This window comes from Apodemus sylvaticus, chromosome 2, assembly GCF_947179515.1.
Source record: "Apodemus sylvaticus chromosome 2, mApoSyl1.1, whole genome shotgun sequence".
Classification (NCBI taxonomy): Eukaryota; Metazoa; Chordata; class Mammalia; order Rodentia; family Muridae; genus Apodemus; species Apodemus sylvaticus.
In genome coordinates this window covers 117,295,633-117,313,332 of record NC_067473.1, presented here as the reverse complement: position 1 = coordinate 117,313,332, position 17,700 = coordinate 117,295,633, and the positions used below count along the sequence as shown (strand labels likewise).

The following is a 17,700-nucleotide window of genomic DNA, read 5'->3' as shown; positions in this document are numbered from 1 at the left end:
AAGTCTCCAATCAAATGTCTTTTTTTAATAAGAGTTGTTTCTTCACAGCAACAGAACAGTGACTAAGACAGACATCAGATAGCGGCACTCTGCTTTGTCTATGTGATGAGAGCATGGACACGCAGACTACATAGATCTATGTAACTTTTATATAGTAGGTATGGGTAATTTTTACTAATAGTGGGGGAAACAAGTCTTTTGATCATATTACTGCAGACAAGTCCTACAGATCATATTGCTTTGATTTTTAAAATGCCCACATATATATTAGTAGAATATCAAGTATAAGACAGTATCTAATTCATAGAACACTTCAAATCATCCCAAAGGCCCTAAGAGCAATGACAAACCTTGCCAGAGACTGATTCTTAAATTAAATTTACCTGTATAAGACCTATTTTGCACTAGGGAGAACAACTCATGTATATTTGCCAGATCACTCCACCACTTGAGTTCAAAGTGATTTTTAGATGGGCCTTAAATATTTTCTGATTGAACTACTGAATGAATTTAAAAAAATAAAAATAAAAATAAATGAGTTACTGCCAGAAGCTGATTCTTTGTAAGCTAGAGCTATGTATGAAGTGGACACCTGAAGGTAAGGACAGCAAGCCTCGTGTCTCAAGCATATGTCACACTCACCAGTTCCAGCAGAAAACGAGGAAGCGGCAAAGGCATCTCCTTGTGTCGGCTGGAAGCCTGGGATCAGACTCTCCGCAGAGCCGCCAACCTTCTCAGGGAGCTTTCCTAGAGGGACGAAACACTGCTTGCTCATTTTGAAAGAGTCCTGGGATGCAGATTGGACACTTCTCACCATATTTATGGAAATATTTTTACCAATAAAAAGTCCTTGTTGTGCAAATGCCCAAAGACTGTTCTCCAAGCTGGAAGCAGCCTGAGATCTGAGGTGGACTGGCAGAGGGAAGTGTGAGTGCTGTGAAGGACAGACACAACCTCAGCAGTGCTACTGAACACTAGCGGAACAACAACGATGCGGACTGGAAATCACAAATAGAAAAGTTTAACAAGCCCCTGGGCTGGAGAGATGGGGTAGTTCATCCTATTGTGCTTCCAGATGTTCAATTCCCAGCACCTGTAGTAGGCAGCTCACAGCTGTGTATAACTCAAGCTTCCAGGATCTGACACTTCCACAGGCCTGCATCTCATGTACATATAGCCACATATGGACATGCACATATGCATAATTTAAAAATAAACCCCCAAGGGCTCATTAATTAGACACAAACATACTAATTTTCAATATTGCAGGAAGAAACTTCTGTTTACATAACAGAATAAGAAGTGGCAGAGATAACAATGAAAATGACTTGTCAAGGAAAGTCAAATCCTGTGCTATTTAAAAAGGCTGAATTAGCCCAGCCTGGTCTATAACTTTATTCCCAGCACTTGGAAGGCAGAGCGGCAAGTGGATCTCTGTGCATTTAAGGCCAACCTGGTCTACACAGAAATTCTAGACCAGCCAGGGCTGTACAGTGAGATACTGTCTTAAAATGAAATACAATTAAATGGAAGGAAAGTATGTATTTAAGACACCGCTGAAATGCAGTGGTTCTCAACCCTCCTAATGCTGCAACCCTTCGATACAGTTCCGCATGTTATTTTTGTTGCTACATCATAACTGTAATTCTATGCTCTTATAAGTCATAGTGTAAATATCTAATGTGCGACTCCTGTGGAAGGGTTGTTTGACCCCCATAGGGTTGAGAAGGGCTGCTGTTAGGTAAAGTAGTTCCTATATCCGCTGGCTCTGATCATTCTTTTGTTCTGGTGCTTTGAGTACATGGAAGATGTTTTCCAATTAAACAGGTGCTTATGTAGTATGTGTATATTCGCCTAGGTCTATGTGGATGTCTGAATATCTTGCCTTCCAAATTGGGCTATGGATATTTTTGGATTGAACCTCATTTTTCATTGAAAGAATCTCCTTTCTATGTGCAGTCAACAGCAACAACATGGACCTGTGATCAGGACTTGCAACCACACCCTCAACCACTATTTCTAAAGCAAGCCCCTGATGATGAGGGGGACATTTACCCTTCTCCAAGCAATCCATTACTCAGCTGAACACAATTATCCCAGTTAATGCTACTACATCTTTCTAAAGTTTCTCCTTCAATGATTGCACACTCCCTGCTATCTCTCACAGTTGGTCAGCATTTAAGAAAAAAAAAAAAAAATCAGTGCTCCAGCAAAAATGAAAATCAGTCTGCAGACCCTCAAGCCAATCCTTTTCAAGACGGTCCATGCTGCCCTTTCCCAGGCATATCCCTACAGCTAAGACACAGACACAGTCAAATTTATCCTCAGCTGACTTGCAGCCAGGAAGCACAGAAAAGACTCAGCTTGCTCACCTTCCCCAAGCTTGGCGAAGTCCTTGTTTAGCAGCTCTTCAGCTGTGAGTTTGGAGAAGTTGTCATCATCAAAAGGATTCCATGTGGAGCCTTCTGAAGCGTTAGAGACATTCTGCTGTGAAGTCCGTGGAGAGCCTGAGGGAGTGGTGGTTGCAGACCTGGGAAAGTTGGCACCCCAAGGGTGAAGGGAAAGAACGTTAACGAACCAGAAGGAACCAAATGATTTTCTTTTCATTATGGTATCAGTTCTTTTCTCAGTTAAACCATAAGTTCCCAGTGTTTTCCTGAAGGACTTTCCACAGAAACTGGTGTGTTTAGTCTTTACAAATGCTGCCTCCTTCACTTCAGCTCTCAGGAACTCTTGCAGTTTGCCTACCTTCTGTAAGACCCTTCAGGTTAGGGTCTAGAGCAACCTATGTAGAGAGAGGCCTTTGTGTCAAGCATAACCACCCCCCCTTTCTTGGCTACCTCCGATCTTCCAGGATCCAGGCAGTACTAAGCTATCCTCCCATGTTCAGAATGCTGTTCGATGGCAGAAGCATTCTATCACTAAACAACAAACACCACTACTGTATGTTTAGATCACCTACTTTCCTTTCAGTCTTTCTTGACTTAAATATGATTAACCGCAGATAGCATGGTTTCAAGGAAGCTATGGGTCTAAAATTACAATGACTTCACAATGGTCAATAAGACTGACTGTACATGAAGCAGAGAGCCAACAACCTATCGGGTTCAGGAAGGTTGGCCAAACACATAAATAATTCAAGATCAAACAGTGTGATTTGTGCTTTTAAGAAGAAAGTCCCTAGACAAAGTACTGCATGAGAGGAAAGAGCAACGCCTCACACAAACCTAAGGAGTCAAAGCATTGCCGTCTGGGAGAGGAGAAGCAGCAGCTCCAAAGGTCACAATGAGTCAATCACCCGTGCAGACAACGCTTGCTGAGACAACACTTTCTAAGTGCTGGGTGTCCGAAGTGTAATTGTCAATACAGGGAGAATTAAGACAGACAGAGCCCAGAACAGATGGGAGAATGGAAACTGAGTCTTATAATCTGTACAGTGCACACACTGTGGACGAGCTCATGAGCTCTTACTAAATACAGACATGCACTGGCACGTGCTTACTATCACACTACCACAAGCTTATGCAAAGAATCATGCGGTAGTAACCCAGCGCAGACCTTGTCCACATGATGAGAACACACATACTTAGATTTATTGAGACTGGCCTCAGCTGCAGCTGCCTGGAGCAGCTGGGTTGATTTGCTGGCAGGAACCCCAAAGACTGCACTGTGGGTTACATCACTGAGAATCCGCCTGTGCCCAGCACGTTGGGTTTTGGGGGATGATGGAGGAGTGAGAGATCCAACTTTCTGGCCCTGTATGGTTGGAGGTGGAGTTGTCTGAACTTTTGGCTGTTGTCTCGCTGGGGCTTGAATCTGCTAGGGAGAGAAAAATGCAGAGCTTCATTATGGAAAAAAAAAAAAAAAGAGGAGAAGAAATGGAAAAGAAAAGCAAACCAACACCCAAGCATAATAATACTCCATTTGCTCATATAAGATTTGAATGGCTAAGGTTATCAAGTCAAAGAAAACCAAGGCAACAACCATCTGAGCTGCCACAGAGACTGACACCACCAAGGCCTTGCCTGCTTCTTATACATATTCAATTTCCATTAGCTTCAATACACACATCAACTGGATGTAATATAGCTACCAGCCCAAGACACAGAAGCTATTCCCAGTCCTAAAAACCTGGAAGGCATCTTAAAGAACTGATGAGAACAGACAGCTCCTTACCAAGGATGCTTACACAGGACAGGCAATAGACTCTGCCTTCTATTGCAGCTAGAAGACAAGACACACTCCAGCCAAGATGCTTTGGAGCACAACAGTTTCTGCTGAGAGTTTGGATTCCTTGCTATACTGAGTAGAGTGAGTCAGGCAATCCTGAAACATGGCAGCAATTTTTGTTATGTTGTTAAAGGTCTTCACTTCACTGGTGGGATGGATCCACAAGAAACTATTTTGTTTCAACTCCATGGCAAAAGTACAACACTGGTTTTGTGCGATTTGCTTGCTCCAATCTTCCCTAAGAAAATGACACTGAAGATCAGCAGAAAATACAGTGAGAAGAAAAACCTTAATGATGCCTGAGTTAACTGAAGGACTCTTGAGAAGTGGCCCATGGAACAACAAACAAGTAGCAATGTAGTTGTCACCACGTAAGTGGTCCCTAGCATAAGCCACCTGTTATCAAGCTAAGTAATTTTAAAATCATTCAGAAAGCTACCTAAGCCCTTTCCCTAGTTTTTAACAATCTAGAAATAAAATGAGCAGATACTGAATTCCTCAGGGATTTGACTATCCCTTCCCTCCAACCCTCCACTCATGTGAGAACTCTACATTGAAGCTCAGTTTCTATGTTGTGTTGCTGAAGCAGACAAAGAATTTAAGAAAGCAGAACACGATCTTAGTGAGTCAGGATACTTACAGCAGGGGAGACTGTCCTCCTGTTGTCCTCAGGAGTTGGTTTTTGAGGCATACTATCTGTATGCTAACCACTCCACCAACAAGATGAGTGACAACAGATCTATAAGGTTCTACTGTCAACCTAACTAAGCCAGGAAGGGTAACACAGACCACTGAGAGCAGAGAGTGGCAACAAAAACGCCGTCTGAATGCCAGCATCCACAGGGGTCAGCCGTGGACTAGCTTGCTTCACCAGAAAGGGTACATCACAGCTACCATGTACTCTGTGAAGAAGCAGCCACACTATTTAGAGGGCACCGTCACTACTCTTACCTACCTATCCTTCATGTGCAGCACATGTAACAGAACCTTTAGCAGGAGGACCCCTCCTCTGACAAATGAGCAAAGACCCAGTGGGCCACATCTCCAAGACAGTAAGAGCTGTCATCTCCAATCTGAGACTCTGAAACCCTCAAGGCCCCAAAACCCGACACTTCTGAGCATGGACATGATACCACATGTGAAAAATTCACGTGGCAGGATATAGCCAAAAAGCAAAATATAATATACAATTATTTCACTGCACAAATATGTAGGAAATAAATTAGTTCTGTGAGTAGATTTGGATTTCACCTCAAAATATCTCCTTAAGAATACAAAGATGTCAAACTCTAAGGTGCTTTTTGGCCCTATGTATTTTGGACAAGGAACACTACTCAACCAGTAATACATAGCAGCTCCACCCACCAGTTGCTCCTATAGCAACCTCTCAGGGCAGGTTTTATGGATACTGGGAATCAGAGAAAACAAGTGGAAATGGACCCTACAGAATAAATTCCAGCATCCTCACTTAAGAGAGAGGGGATCTAGTCAGGCGTGGAGGTGCACACCTTTAATCCCAGCACTTGGGAGGCAGAGGCAGGCGGATTTCTGAGTTCAAGGCCAGCATGGTCTACAGAGTGAGTTCCAGGACAGCCAGGACTACACAGAGAAACCCTGTCTCGAAAAACCAAAAAATAAAAAAATAAAAAAATAAAAGAGAGAGGGGGGATCGTCAGTCCATTGAGGCTGGTAGGTAAACCAAGGTCCTAAAACCATTTGGATATAAAGTCCGACATGTCTCCTCCTCCATAGTCAAAATTAGAAAGGAGCAGGATAATCAAGAAATCATGGAGGTGACATACCCCTTTAGTCTGTGCTTAGGAGGCAGAGACAGGCAGATCTCTGTAAATTCAAAGTCATTCTAGGCCAGCCTGGGCTAACTTAAGAAATTAAACAATTTAAAAAGGGATAGGAAGTAGGAGTATACCATACGAGAAAGTAGAAAGATAAGAGTCTGCTGTCTATTTTGTTAAAAGCTCTTTTTAAAATATTATTTTTTGTGTGTGTGCACACACATGCATGTGTCTGTGCATATACATGTGCGTATGTATCTGCATATGACTGCAGGTGTTGGAGAAGACCAGAGACCTATTAGATCCTATTAGAGTTGAAGTTTTAGACACCTTCCCAACACAGGTGCAAGGAACTGAAACTGGAGGTTCTGTAGGAGCAGAAAGCTATGTCAGCACTACGTTATGAGTATGTTTTCGTATGCCTGAACAGGTCATCAAGAGAGGACAGAAAGTTTTCCTTGCCAAACCTGCTTCTTGTCCACTTGCTTACTTCTCTAGATGAGCCCTACGATGAGTCAGCAAGACAGGGCAGGTCCAAGCTGGGCAGCTTTCTGGGCCTGCTAAGTAGTTGCCTTCCACCTTGTGTCCCTAACCCACCACGAAGGGCACAGAGCCCATTGTCCGCTCATCCAGGCCCCACAAGGCTAAGGGTTCACTCCCAAGAGAGTAAACACTTTGGGAAAAGCAGACAAGGACCTCTAGCGTCTTCCATGGTGATGGAGTATCTTGCCACCCTGAGAAGCATCTGCTATTACCATCCGCAAACACGGCTCAGAGTTCCTGATCCTTGCCCCAGCTCCAGCACAGTCCTGTACACCTTAGGCAGCGATTTTCTAGTTTAGATCTCAGGTTCTAATTCCACAATAAGGAGAGTGAACTAAATATTTAAGGTTCCCTCTACTTATTTCTCATAAAAGTTTTCAAACCTTTTTTCCACTATCAAAAAGTTTATTTTAGTTCAAAAGTACAAATAATGGCTATCTACCCTATTCCTGCAGAAGACTGAGTGGTTTTAGAAACAGTCATGTAAACACACTAAGCACAACACTCAGTAGAGACTGAAAGTAGACAATCTACCTACAACATGGCTTCCTTTTGAAGAGTACAGGTTTTCTGACTCAAGATGGGCAGATTCATTTCTCTGCTAGCAATGAATCCTCAGAAAGATGGTTTCCTATTTCTCTTCATTGGTTTAGTTTTGGGGCCTCCTTGAGAATGAGAATAACTAGATAAAAAAACACCATTAGCTAGGTATTCAAAATGCCATTTGATGGGAACAGAAAAGTTTTTATTACTTTCATTCAGAAAACTGAGTACAGAAGACAGGTCACTTACTAAAGAATGAACAAGAGTGTCTCAGGTTTGCTGAAACTAGAGCAAACAATTGGAATAGGGGTATGCTGCCACATTTAGTCAGTATCTGAAAATAGATCCAATCTCTAAACTGACAAGATGACTCCAGTTTCAGGATGCTCTGAAGAGTAACATCCCTTTGTAAATGGTCCAAGGCAAGCAGGCTTTTAAACATTACTGCAAGGCAAACTCAAACCTCGTGCTTAGCAAGGTCATTTAGGATAAAGGACAAACACAAAGGTGCCAGAATTTCAGAGTAAAGGTGGGGCCACCTGTGGTGGTTTCAAGAATGGCCTCCATAGGCTCACATATTGGAATGCTTGGTCACTAGGGAGTGGCCCTATTTGAGAGAGATTAGGAGGTGTGGCCTTGTTAGAGTAGGTGTGGCCTTGTTGGAGGAAGTGTGTCATTGGGTGCAGGCTTTGAAGTTTCAAAAGCCCAAGCCAGGACCAGGACCTCTCTCTCTTCTTGCTACCTTGACTCCTGATATACAACTCCCCTTTACCTCTCCAGCACCATGCCTGCGTGTGTGTCAGAGGACTAAACCTCTGAACTGAAGGTACCCCCAATTAAATGGCTTTCTTCTGTAAGAGCCGACATGGTCATGGTGGCTCTTTATAGCAAGAGAACACTGACTAAGACACTACCTGAACCTCCAGAGACAGGACTGGCACAACAAACCAAACGGGCTCTGAAGAAGGAACAGAAAACAACTCTGCTCCCAAGTCCCTGGCTGATCCAGACGAGGAACCACTTTTTCCACCAAAGTAACTTCAGTGTGAAAAGCAAGAAGGTTCCTTTCCATAAATAATGTAAAAATAGTCTTTCAATCTCTGCTTTCTACAGAATACTTAACGCTTGGATCTGTCAAGAAGAGAATGAAAGCCTCTAACCACTAGGGTGGAGAGCACCTTTACCCTAGCTCAGAGCCCCTGTGGCTGCAGCCACCCCTTCCTTTCCCCTTCCCAGCATCCCCCAGCACTCCTCTTAGTCTTACCGCAGGCTCCTGAGCAGGGGCTGCCTGTGGGGCTGTGGCTGGCTGTGCCTGAGGCTGTGGTACTACCACAGCAGTCTTCTGCTGCAGAGCAGCCTGCTGAGCCATCAGCTGCTGCTGCTGCTGCTGCTGCTGCTGTTGCTGCTGGTGGTAGAAGTTCTGCATCAGCTGTTGTTGAGTGCCTCCCTGGGACACCACAGGGAACTGAGCAGTGACTGGTTGCTGGGCTGCTGGATGTACTCCCTGAAACTGCACAGGAGAGTGGCAAGAAATGAGGAGGCGAACACAAGTCTATCAGTAACTATAAAGAGAAGCTAGAGCCACAGGGAAGGCCCAGCAGGAGCACAGTAGCTGGGCCAAAGAGCACAGCACTGCAGGCCCTCCCACTGTACCACACAGCTTTCCAGACACCGTTCCAGGCAGCTACCAGATTTACCTCAAGTGATCTGAGACTAGGTGTGAACAGAAGTGAGTGAGGGAATCTCTCATGCAGAAGAAATCCTTCTTACAAAGGATTTGGAAGTAGCCAAGAATCAAATGCTTCCTGGCATGACTAGAATGCCTCTGAGATGAGGCTGAAAAGTGGTCAGCTGGGGCTGTTATGATCCAAAGGCAGCAAGAAGAGAGAGACACTGAGCTGGGCCTGGGGTTTTGAAATTTCAAAACCAAGAACAACAAAACAACCTTCAGATGATAGAAACAATAAAATTCAAGAAGTTAAACAAAAACCTTGCAGTTACCAGTCTGAATTAGATATGAAAGTCTGAACTCACTCTTGCAGTCTTGCTTTCTCTTGCTCTGGCTTTTCCTTCCCCGCTCTCCTCACTCCCCTCCCCATCTCCTCGTGCTCATGGCCGGACTCTACTCTTCTCTCTCTGTCTCTCTTTCTGTCTCTCTCTCTGTCTCTCTGTCTCTCTCTCTCTCTCTCTCTGCCTCTACTACCCTCTTTTTCTTTTTAATTTTTTTAAAGATTTATTTATTATTATAACTAAGTACACTGTAGCTGTCTTCAGACACACCAGAAGAGGACGACAGATCTCATTACAGATGGTTGTGAACCACCATATGGTTGCTGGGAATTGAACTCAGGACCTTCGGAAGAGCAGTCAGTGCTCTTAACCTCTGAACCATCTCTCCAGCCCTCTTCTACCCTCTTAACTCCCCTCCCCATGCCCTTAATAAACTCTATTCTATACTATATAAAAAAAAAAATCTGAACTCATATATGTTTTCTAATAAAAGAAACACATTTTTAAGTATCTACTAAAAAGGCCTAGAAACAATTTCAACACTACTCATTAGCAAGTAATTATTTCTAGGGACAACTGTAGTTTCTAAATATCATTCCTATTAAAAATAATCTGGTTAGAGAAATGGATGACTCTAAGTTAAGAGCATAATGATCATGGACAGTCATTACTCTAGGTAGCAGAGAAATCACTGATCACGAGTTATATCCAAGGGGCCCAGAAGCCAATTTCAAGGGACTAAAATTAGAGAGAATCTTAATATGTTTAAAAATAGTGACATATACAAATCCATAAATTTATATAATACAATGCAAAACGCTCACTGTTATCTCTGAATGAACACTGGTGAACAAAGAAAAGATCTAGCCTCTTTCTCACCCATTTCTGTTCAAACAGGGCCTCAAGGGAACTATACTAAGATGATAAAACAATTCTACAGTCTGGTAAGATGGCTCAGTAAGCAAAGGCACCTGCCGCCAAGCATCCTGAGAAGCTGAGCTTGATACTCAAGGCCCAGTTGAGAGAGTATGATTTTGCCACCCAAAGTAGGTTTAAGAGTTTGGGAAATATCAGCAATGGTTGGTAAGCCAAAGAGAAGAGAAAAACTGAAAACAAAACACAACACAAATGAAACAGATAACATGTAAGCCCACTGATGGTCAGAGACAACATAGGCCACCCATCGGGATGAACAGGAAGAGTAAAGAACTCCAGACTGAACTGATATGGAGCATGTCTCTGGGAAGCACCAGGTTAGGTTGGCTAAGAGAAATCAGCAACTAAGGACATTTGGAGCCAAGTCTGAGCAGCCGAGTGCTAGCCCTGGAGCCCACGTGGTAGATAGAACAGACTCCTGAAAGTTGTCCTTTGACCTCTGCATGCATGCCATAGTGCATGGACTCAAATATACATAATACATATACGGATGGACGTACAGACAGATATAGTGAGCGGTGGAATATACTAAATGCCAAAGAGTAACCAAGACAAGTTCATAATATGAAAAATCTCAAAAAACAAGTAATTCTGTTTCTTAAATAAATAAAAATGGCAAAGGAGATAAAAGGATGTAAAAGATATATCAGTCTCTCTCCCTGTGGCTAGAGAGTTGGCCCAGTGGTTAGGAGTGCTTGCTGGAGTTCAGATCCCAGCACATATGTAACAAGCCAGATATCCAGCAATTGTCTATAATTCTAAATCCCATTTAGAGTTGATCCATCGCTCTTCTTGCCTCTGAGTGTTCACAGGTGCACAAATACATATGTGTATATATACACTCATACACACAGACACACACAACACACACAATTTTTTGAAAAAAGAAATCAATCATTATAAAATATATGTCCAAAGTTAAAAATTCTGTTAAAAAACTAATGGAAAATAATATGTCCCAACTAAATATAGTACATGAACCATGTTTGGCTACTGATCTAACCAAGCAAACAATGCAACATTTAAAATGGTGTGACACTACTGGATATTGTGTGTTAACAGGACATCATTGTTATTTCCCCCTTGTAGCTCCTTAGATAGTAGCTCCGTCAGTCAGGGTGCTAAGTTGGGGTAAATTCCTCAAGGCTTGAGGCCAAGTTCTGAGAGTTATTAACTACACTTCGATGCTTCAGTTTCTACATCTGTGAGAAGCGATAATATATAGGTCAGTGACTCTTGGCCACCCCAGTACTTCCCAAGGAAGACCTATACCTAGCAGGCCTTTGAATACTAATAGTCCACTATACAAAGCCAGGGTCAGCTAGAGCCCCTCACCTGCTGAGTCTGAGCCGCCTGCTGCTGCTGCTGCTGCTGCTGCTGCTGCTGCTGCTGCTGGTAAAAGGTGCCTGTTGTTGGCTGCGGTGGTGCTGCAGGCTGCTGCGGCTGTTGCTGCTGCTGTTGCTGTTGCTTGAGGAGGAGCTGCTGCTGGTGCTGGGGAGTGGCCTGGGCCTGGGTGGGCAGACCTGGGGTCTGGGTAGCTGGGGTCTGCTGTGGGGTAGGTGGAGCTTGTGGCTGCTTGGGTTGAGATGACTGAAGAGGTTGACTGGGCGTGGCTTGGGCTTTAGGTTGGGAAACACTGGCTAGAAGTCCAGGCTGATTACTGGGTCCTACAATCAAAATAAACTCCATGTAAGGGCTCAAAACTCTACCAGACAAAAATGGCTTTCTGAACTCTGGCAGAGGTGGTACACACCTTTAATCCCAGCACTCGGGAGAAGAGGCAGGTGGATCTCTGTGATTTTGAGGACAGACAGGGCTACACAGAGAAACCTTATAAAAAAAGGCTTTGTGATTTGTAACACAAGAAATGGCAGAAGTAGGCAGACTGTCCCAAGCTTTATCTGTTCCTCACTATTTTGCCATCTGTGATGTTGTACTTGGAATAGCTTTTCATTTCTTGCTAAATCATGTGCTTCTAAAATTTCAAAGCCAGGTGGAACTTCAGTACCTGCCTCGTGCAGACGGTTTCCCTCACCCACCATCTCATTCAGTCACCTAGCCTTGTAGTCAGCACCTCTCGTTCCCCTTACATACAGCTGACAACTGAAACAAAACAGTCTGTGAACCAGCTTGCGTGCCACAGCAAAAGCATTCTCTGATATTTATGAGCAGTTTACACAACTAGCATCTGCATGCCTGGCTCTATATGGATGGCCACCAAATTTATCAGAAATTGTTCCTGGTGAGAAATATGATAGCTATGGTCTATGACTTGTTGTTTGGACCAATTCCCTTTATGAAAAAAAGCTCACTCCCCTTGTTATAACAGAACACTAGAACACAAAGGATGGTAAGTACTCTAGTAAGCACAGCATTAATAAAATATTCTTCTGTTGTTATCAAAAATAAGTAAGCCTTGTTTCTTTAAAAGCAAGGAGAAATATGTAAGATAAATAGGGTGGAGTGGATGGACCAGAGGTCCAATAAGAAAATAAACGCAGACAACGGGCTGCAGGGGTCTTGGAGAGCCATCTGAATACAGAAAGCAGTTCCTCCTGTGCAGCCACTGGCTATACATTCACAGTAGCTCAGTGCACTACAGGCTGTGCCTTCTAACACTGCCATCGAGAAGCACTGGAACAAGCCACAAACCAGTCACTGACCTGCAGCCTGAGGTAGGGGCTGAACAGTGGCCCTCTTACGAGGAGTTAGGGCTGGCTGAATGGGAAGGATTCCTGGGTTTGGCTGAGTCTGCCCAGCTTTAGGCCTCTGGCGGGGTGCGATTGAAGTCTCTGTGGTGGGAATGGGATCTGTCAGTCTAGAAAAGGAAAAAACAAAACTGCAGTTAAAATGTGGGAAAATGAGGATATATGCAGAACACAAGATGTCTGCCCTTAACACTCCTTCAAAACCTTCAGATTGGCTTAATCAACACTTCCCCAAATGCCAATTCACATACAAAGGCAAACACATCAAAATAACATATCCCTCATCAGCAACCTTAAAGCCAAGAGGGCACAGAATAATACATTCCAAACCCTGAGAGTACATAACCCTCAACCAAAACTGCCATACTTAGTAACGCAATCTTGAAAAGCGATGGAGACTTAAGATCATTTGTGAGGGGAGACATGCAAGTACTATGATGCACGTGTGGAGGTCAGAGGAAACAACTTTAGGTGTTGGTTCTCATCTTTTACCTAGTTTGAGATAGGGTTTACCTTGTCAACACTGCATGCACCAGTCTAGCCCGTCTGTCAACTTCCTGCAATTCTCCTCTGTCTGTTTCTCATCTCCTGGTTGGGGCATGCTAGGATTACAAGCACATGCCCTACTATATCTACTATATGCAGTTTTACATGGGTTCTGGCAAGTAATAATTACACACAAGGCCATTTCCCCAGCCCCAAATAAGACAAGCACAAACTAAGGGAGCTCACGAACGCCAACCTTGTGACTTGCAACAGTGACCTACCTCCCTGCATGACATGATATACAACAGCAGCACAAATATTGGGGAGTCAACAACCACTCTCTGACTGGATTTAAGGCCCACTCCATGAGACTGCCTAATACTACTCAGGTGGCCAAGAACCTGAGACTTGCTAGGCCATAGCCTAGCAGAAAGCCAAGTACTATTATTCTATTATAGGAACACAGCTATAAAATGATTTCTAGTGATTTTCTGCTATATCCATAGACCAGTGTCTCACTCGGCCACCATCAGAGAAGCTGCCTCTTGTTACAGTAGATGGGAACTAATAGAGAAGCCCACAACTGGACAATATGTAGAGAATAAAAGTGGACACTCAGCCCTAAATGGGATGTCTTCAATAAACCCCTAACCTCGGGGCTAAGGGAGAAGAGGGGGTAGAAAGATTCTAAAGCCAGAAGGGATGGGGAGTACCAAGGAAACGTGCCTTCCAGACACAACAGGACTGACAAACACACCATCTGTGTACTCTGCACAGGTTTAAGCTAGATGGAGGCCCAGTACTGATACAGGGAAGTGGACATAATCTCCCATCCCTAACCGAGAAACCATCTCCAACTAACAACCACTTGCAAATTAAAAGTTAGTTTTCCCCAATGAAGTCTCACTGAGCATGTAAACTACATTTAAGGGTAGATACCATGGCCCAGAAAATAACCAACACAAAATGAAGTCAATGGAGTTTTTCTAGACCTTTTTTTTCATATTGTTTTGTTTAGGCATATTTTGTTAAATCATACTGTTTTTTGCTTATATATTAATTATATTTCTATTATTAACTAACCATATAATTATTTATATATCGATATATTTTAATTTTAATGAATTTAATTTCAATAAAATATAATTAATTATATACTATGGTTTCCAATTTGTGTTAGTTTTGTTTTGTGTGTCTGTGTGTATATGTGCTTCTTATGCTTTTTCAGTTTTCTTATTTTTTTTAACTTGCCAATTTTCTTTTCAGAGAGAGAGAGAGAGAGAGAGAGAGAGAGAGAGAGAGAGAGAGAAGTTGTGGAGTTGGATGGATAGAATCAGGATGGAGGTGGGGGAGGGGACGCTATGACGAGAATATATTGTATGAATTTTCAGTAAAAAAAAATAATTGAAAAAAATAATAATTGAGCTACCTCCTCAGTCCCAGGTCCCTGAATAATATACTCTGGACTGACAAGTAGGTTCACTGAAGAAGTTAGGGGGAAATGAAAAACTTTTTTTCTTAGTAATCCTTGATACTCAGTAAAAATGTTACTAGATATCCCCAATAAAGTGATTAGAAAGCTGCTTGGTGGACAAATAAGTTCTAGACACACTGACCAAAGTCTATAAGCAGATGATTTCTGTCCATTGTCCATGTGGGGAGTGAGTGCTGATGAGACTCCTGTATAGGAAATTCTTCCTCAAACTGGCTCCATCCAGATACTCTTTCACCAACACAGGATTTCCAAAATATACTTTGGATAATGATTGGGGCAGTGATTTTTCACACACAGGTAGAACTTTAACTTAGTTAAAACCAGCTGTTACAATGGATGCTCTAGGAGCTGGAGAAAAGGCTCCGTAGTTGAGTGTTTGCTACTCTTCCAAATGACCTGAGTTCAGTTGCCAGCATCTTCACATAATATCTCACAGCAGCCTATATCTAATAACATCTTCAGACCGCTGTGGGCATGTGCAATCACATGGACATACCACCACATAGACATACATAAACAAAAGTAAATCTTTTTAAAATGAAGGGGAGCTCTTTATGGTAAAAATCATGCAGAGGAGTGACCTGAACAGGATAAGTGGAAGAAATAAGCAAGTTAGAGACTGTGATAGGAACACTACTTCTCAAATACACAAACTTTTGTTTTGTACAATAATAAATTTTTGGTTGGACACACAGTCATCTGAAGAAATGATCACATAGCATAGATTCTTTTGTAACCTGAGATGCCAAGCAACAGGCTCTGGCTGCAGACAGAACAGAGCAGATGACTATCTGACACTTTCTAGGAGCCTAAGAGATAATGTTCTCTTTGATTATTCCTTGATTTCGCTGCTTTGAACACAGATGCTGGCTGTCATATTAAATCATAAAGTCATGATTATGTCATAAGGTGGGAGAGTGAGAAGCATGGAGAAACCTGGGAGCCAGAGCTTCATGAAGCAGAACTATCCGACCAGCTGTGGTGGTCTGAATAAAATGTCCCTGACAGTCTGAAGCATGTCGACACCTGGGTCTCAGTTGGTGATGCTGTCTGCAGAGGTTTGGGAGGGCGGTGTGGCCTTGCTGAAGGAAGCATGTCACTGGGGCGGCTTGGAGTCTAAGGCCTTGCCTTCTTTGCAGTTCTCTGCTTCATGCTTGATCCAGCAGCCACTGTGCCTGCTGCTTGCTGCCATATCTCCTCATCATAATGGGCTCTAATCCCTCTGGAACCACAAGCCGAATCAAACACTTCCTTCTGTAAGTTGCTTTGGTTATGGTTCAGCTGATGAAAGCCTGTACTGCCTGTGCAGAGGTGCCGAGTTCAGTTCTCGGTGCCCATGCTGAGTGGCTCACAAGCTCTGCAACTCCAGCTGGGGAGCCAATGTCCTCTTCTCGCCCCCAGGGGCAACTGCACTCGTGAGCTCATGAATCTGCTTGCACATGCATATTTACAATAATAAATAATAAATAAATCTTTTAAAAATACTCAGTTATCCAGTCTTTTGTTTACATAGTTTGTTGCTAGCATTTCCTGGCCATGAGAGGATGGTAGGAAAAGAAGAGGCAGAGAACCTCCTGGTCACCCTCAGAATTTTTCATCTGAAATACATGTTAATATGTCCAGCAGAACCTGAGCTATGACAGGTATGATAAGCAATAAAAAAAAAAGTCCAGTCCAGAGTGCCCTGAACCCTTTCTCCCTGTAGACTGCTCTCAGATCCAAATCCCAGATGCAAGGTCTCCAGTAGGAACCCCTCTGCAGGCTGACAGTGGGATGAGGACTTCAGTCGCCTTTCCTGAAATGCTATAGTAGTCTGGGTCATATCTACCCATTCATCCCCTTCCTCTCTGAAGTGAGACTTCTACCTTCCAACTATCCTCCCAGGCTGTCCTGTCCTGGCCTATCCCTGACCCTCTGACTTGGGCATCTTCCTCTACTTGTTTAATCCTTTGTTGGAAGACCGTAGGTGACTCCAGTATGATTGACTAAGACCCAGGGGGAATCCCTTGATGGACTGCTTTCCTAACATGGCTGGATCCAGGGAAGAAAGGAATGTGGAGGATTAGGGGCGAACCTGGCTACCCACTAGCTTGGAAATAGATTTGAACAATTCTCTACTCATAAACATTATAGTCTGGCTCTGCCTTATCCCAGAAAGCCCCTGTACCCACTGCCACAAAATGAACACATCTGTGAGGCTCTTGATTCCTTTCAAATGCAGATTTTATTGTATCTCTCTTGGCATTCCCAAAGAACAGTTCCTGCACAGGGAGAAAGAGCTTGCTTCCCTTTCTACTCACAGCCACACAGGCAACCCGACTGCAGCTGGCATCAGGCACAATGCAACCTCTCGAGGGCAGTTCTTACCTGGCCTTTGGCTGGGTCTTTTTTACAGCTGCCTCACTGGCTTTCACTGGTTCAGGAAGTTTTGCAGGAATGGGAGAGTTCTAAAAAGACAGAAGAAGAAAAAAAAAAAAAAAGCATGTAGCTTTCATTGTAAAGAAAAGGTAGCCTGAGGCCAGATATGATGGCCTATGGCAGCAATCCCAGGACTTGAGAGGTTGAGGCAGGAGGATCATGAAATAAAGGTCAGCCTGGGCTATACAGTAGGATCCTATTTTAAAAATAAAAATTAAAACTCCAACCAAAAGAGCTAGTTTGTCCAGGGCTAGTGGAAGTAGCATCTGGGGTCTTCTAACACAACTTCTAGGTTCTCATTTCCCTGTTAGAGGGAAGGGAGGCTGGACAGATGCATGAGATGCATCAAGGAAGCAAAGTGCCCAGAGAGAGAGAGAGAGGCAGGGTGAACAGGGCTTTGCATCAGGAAGACAAGGCACCTCACCACTCTAGGAAACACAGTAGACATGCATGCTGCTCTCAGTGAGCTGTAGAAGGTGGAACTTGGTCCCTCTACTCAGAGCTCAATCCCCAGGCATTGGGGTGGGGGTAGGATGTT

General features: G+C 43.4%; 1 protein-coding gene across 10 annotated transcripts in view; it reads right to left on the bottom strand.

The window, feature by feature from the left end:
- The window catches only part of Aak1 (AP2 associated kinase 1), a 151,720-nt gene that overhangs the window by 35,202 nt on the left and 98,818 nt on the right, over positions 1 to 17,700 (bottom strand). For 7 of the 10 annotated variants that reach the window (XM_052174235.1, XM_052174236.1, XM_052174233.1 and 4 more), the window contains 7 exons: positions 17,112 to 17,191; positions 12,719 to 12,873; positions 11,391 to 11,722; positions 8,374 to 8,619; positions 3,587 to 3,819; positions 2,373 to 2,530; positions 643 to 747 (listed from right to left, as the gene is read on the bottom strand). In XM_052174235.1, coding sequence (XP_052030195.1) covers positions 643 to 747; positions 2,373 to 2,530; positions 3,587 to 3,819; positions 8,374 to 8,619; positions 11,391 to 11,722; positions 12,719 to 12,873; positions 17,112 to 17,191 — 1,309 coding nt within the window. The remainder of the gene's footprint in view (positions 1 to 642; positions 748 to 2,372; positions 2,531 to 3,586; positions 3,820 to 8,373; positions 8,620 to 11,390; positions 11,723 to 12,718; positions 12,874 to 17,111; positions 17,192 to 17,700) is intronic. The other 3 variants (XM_052174237.1, XM_052174241.1, XM_052174242.1) reach the window with 2 other exon arrangements.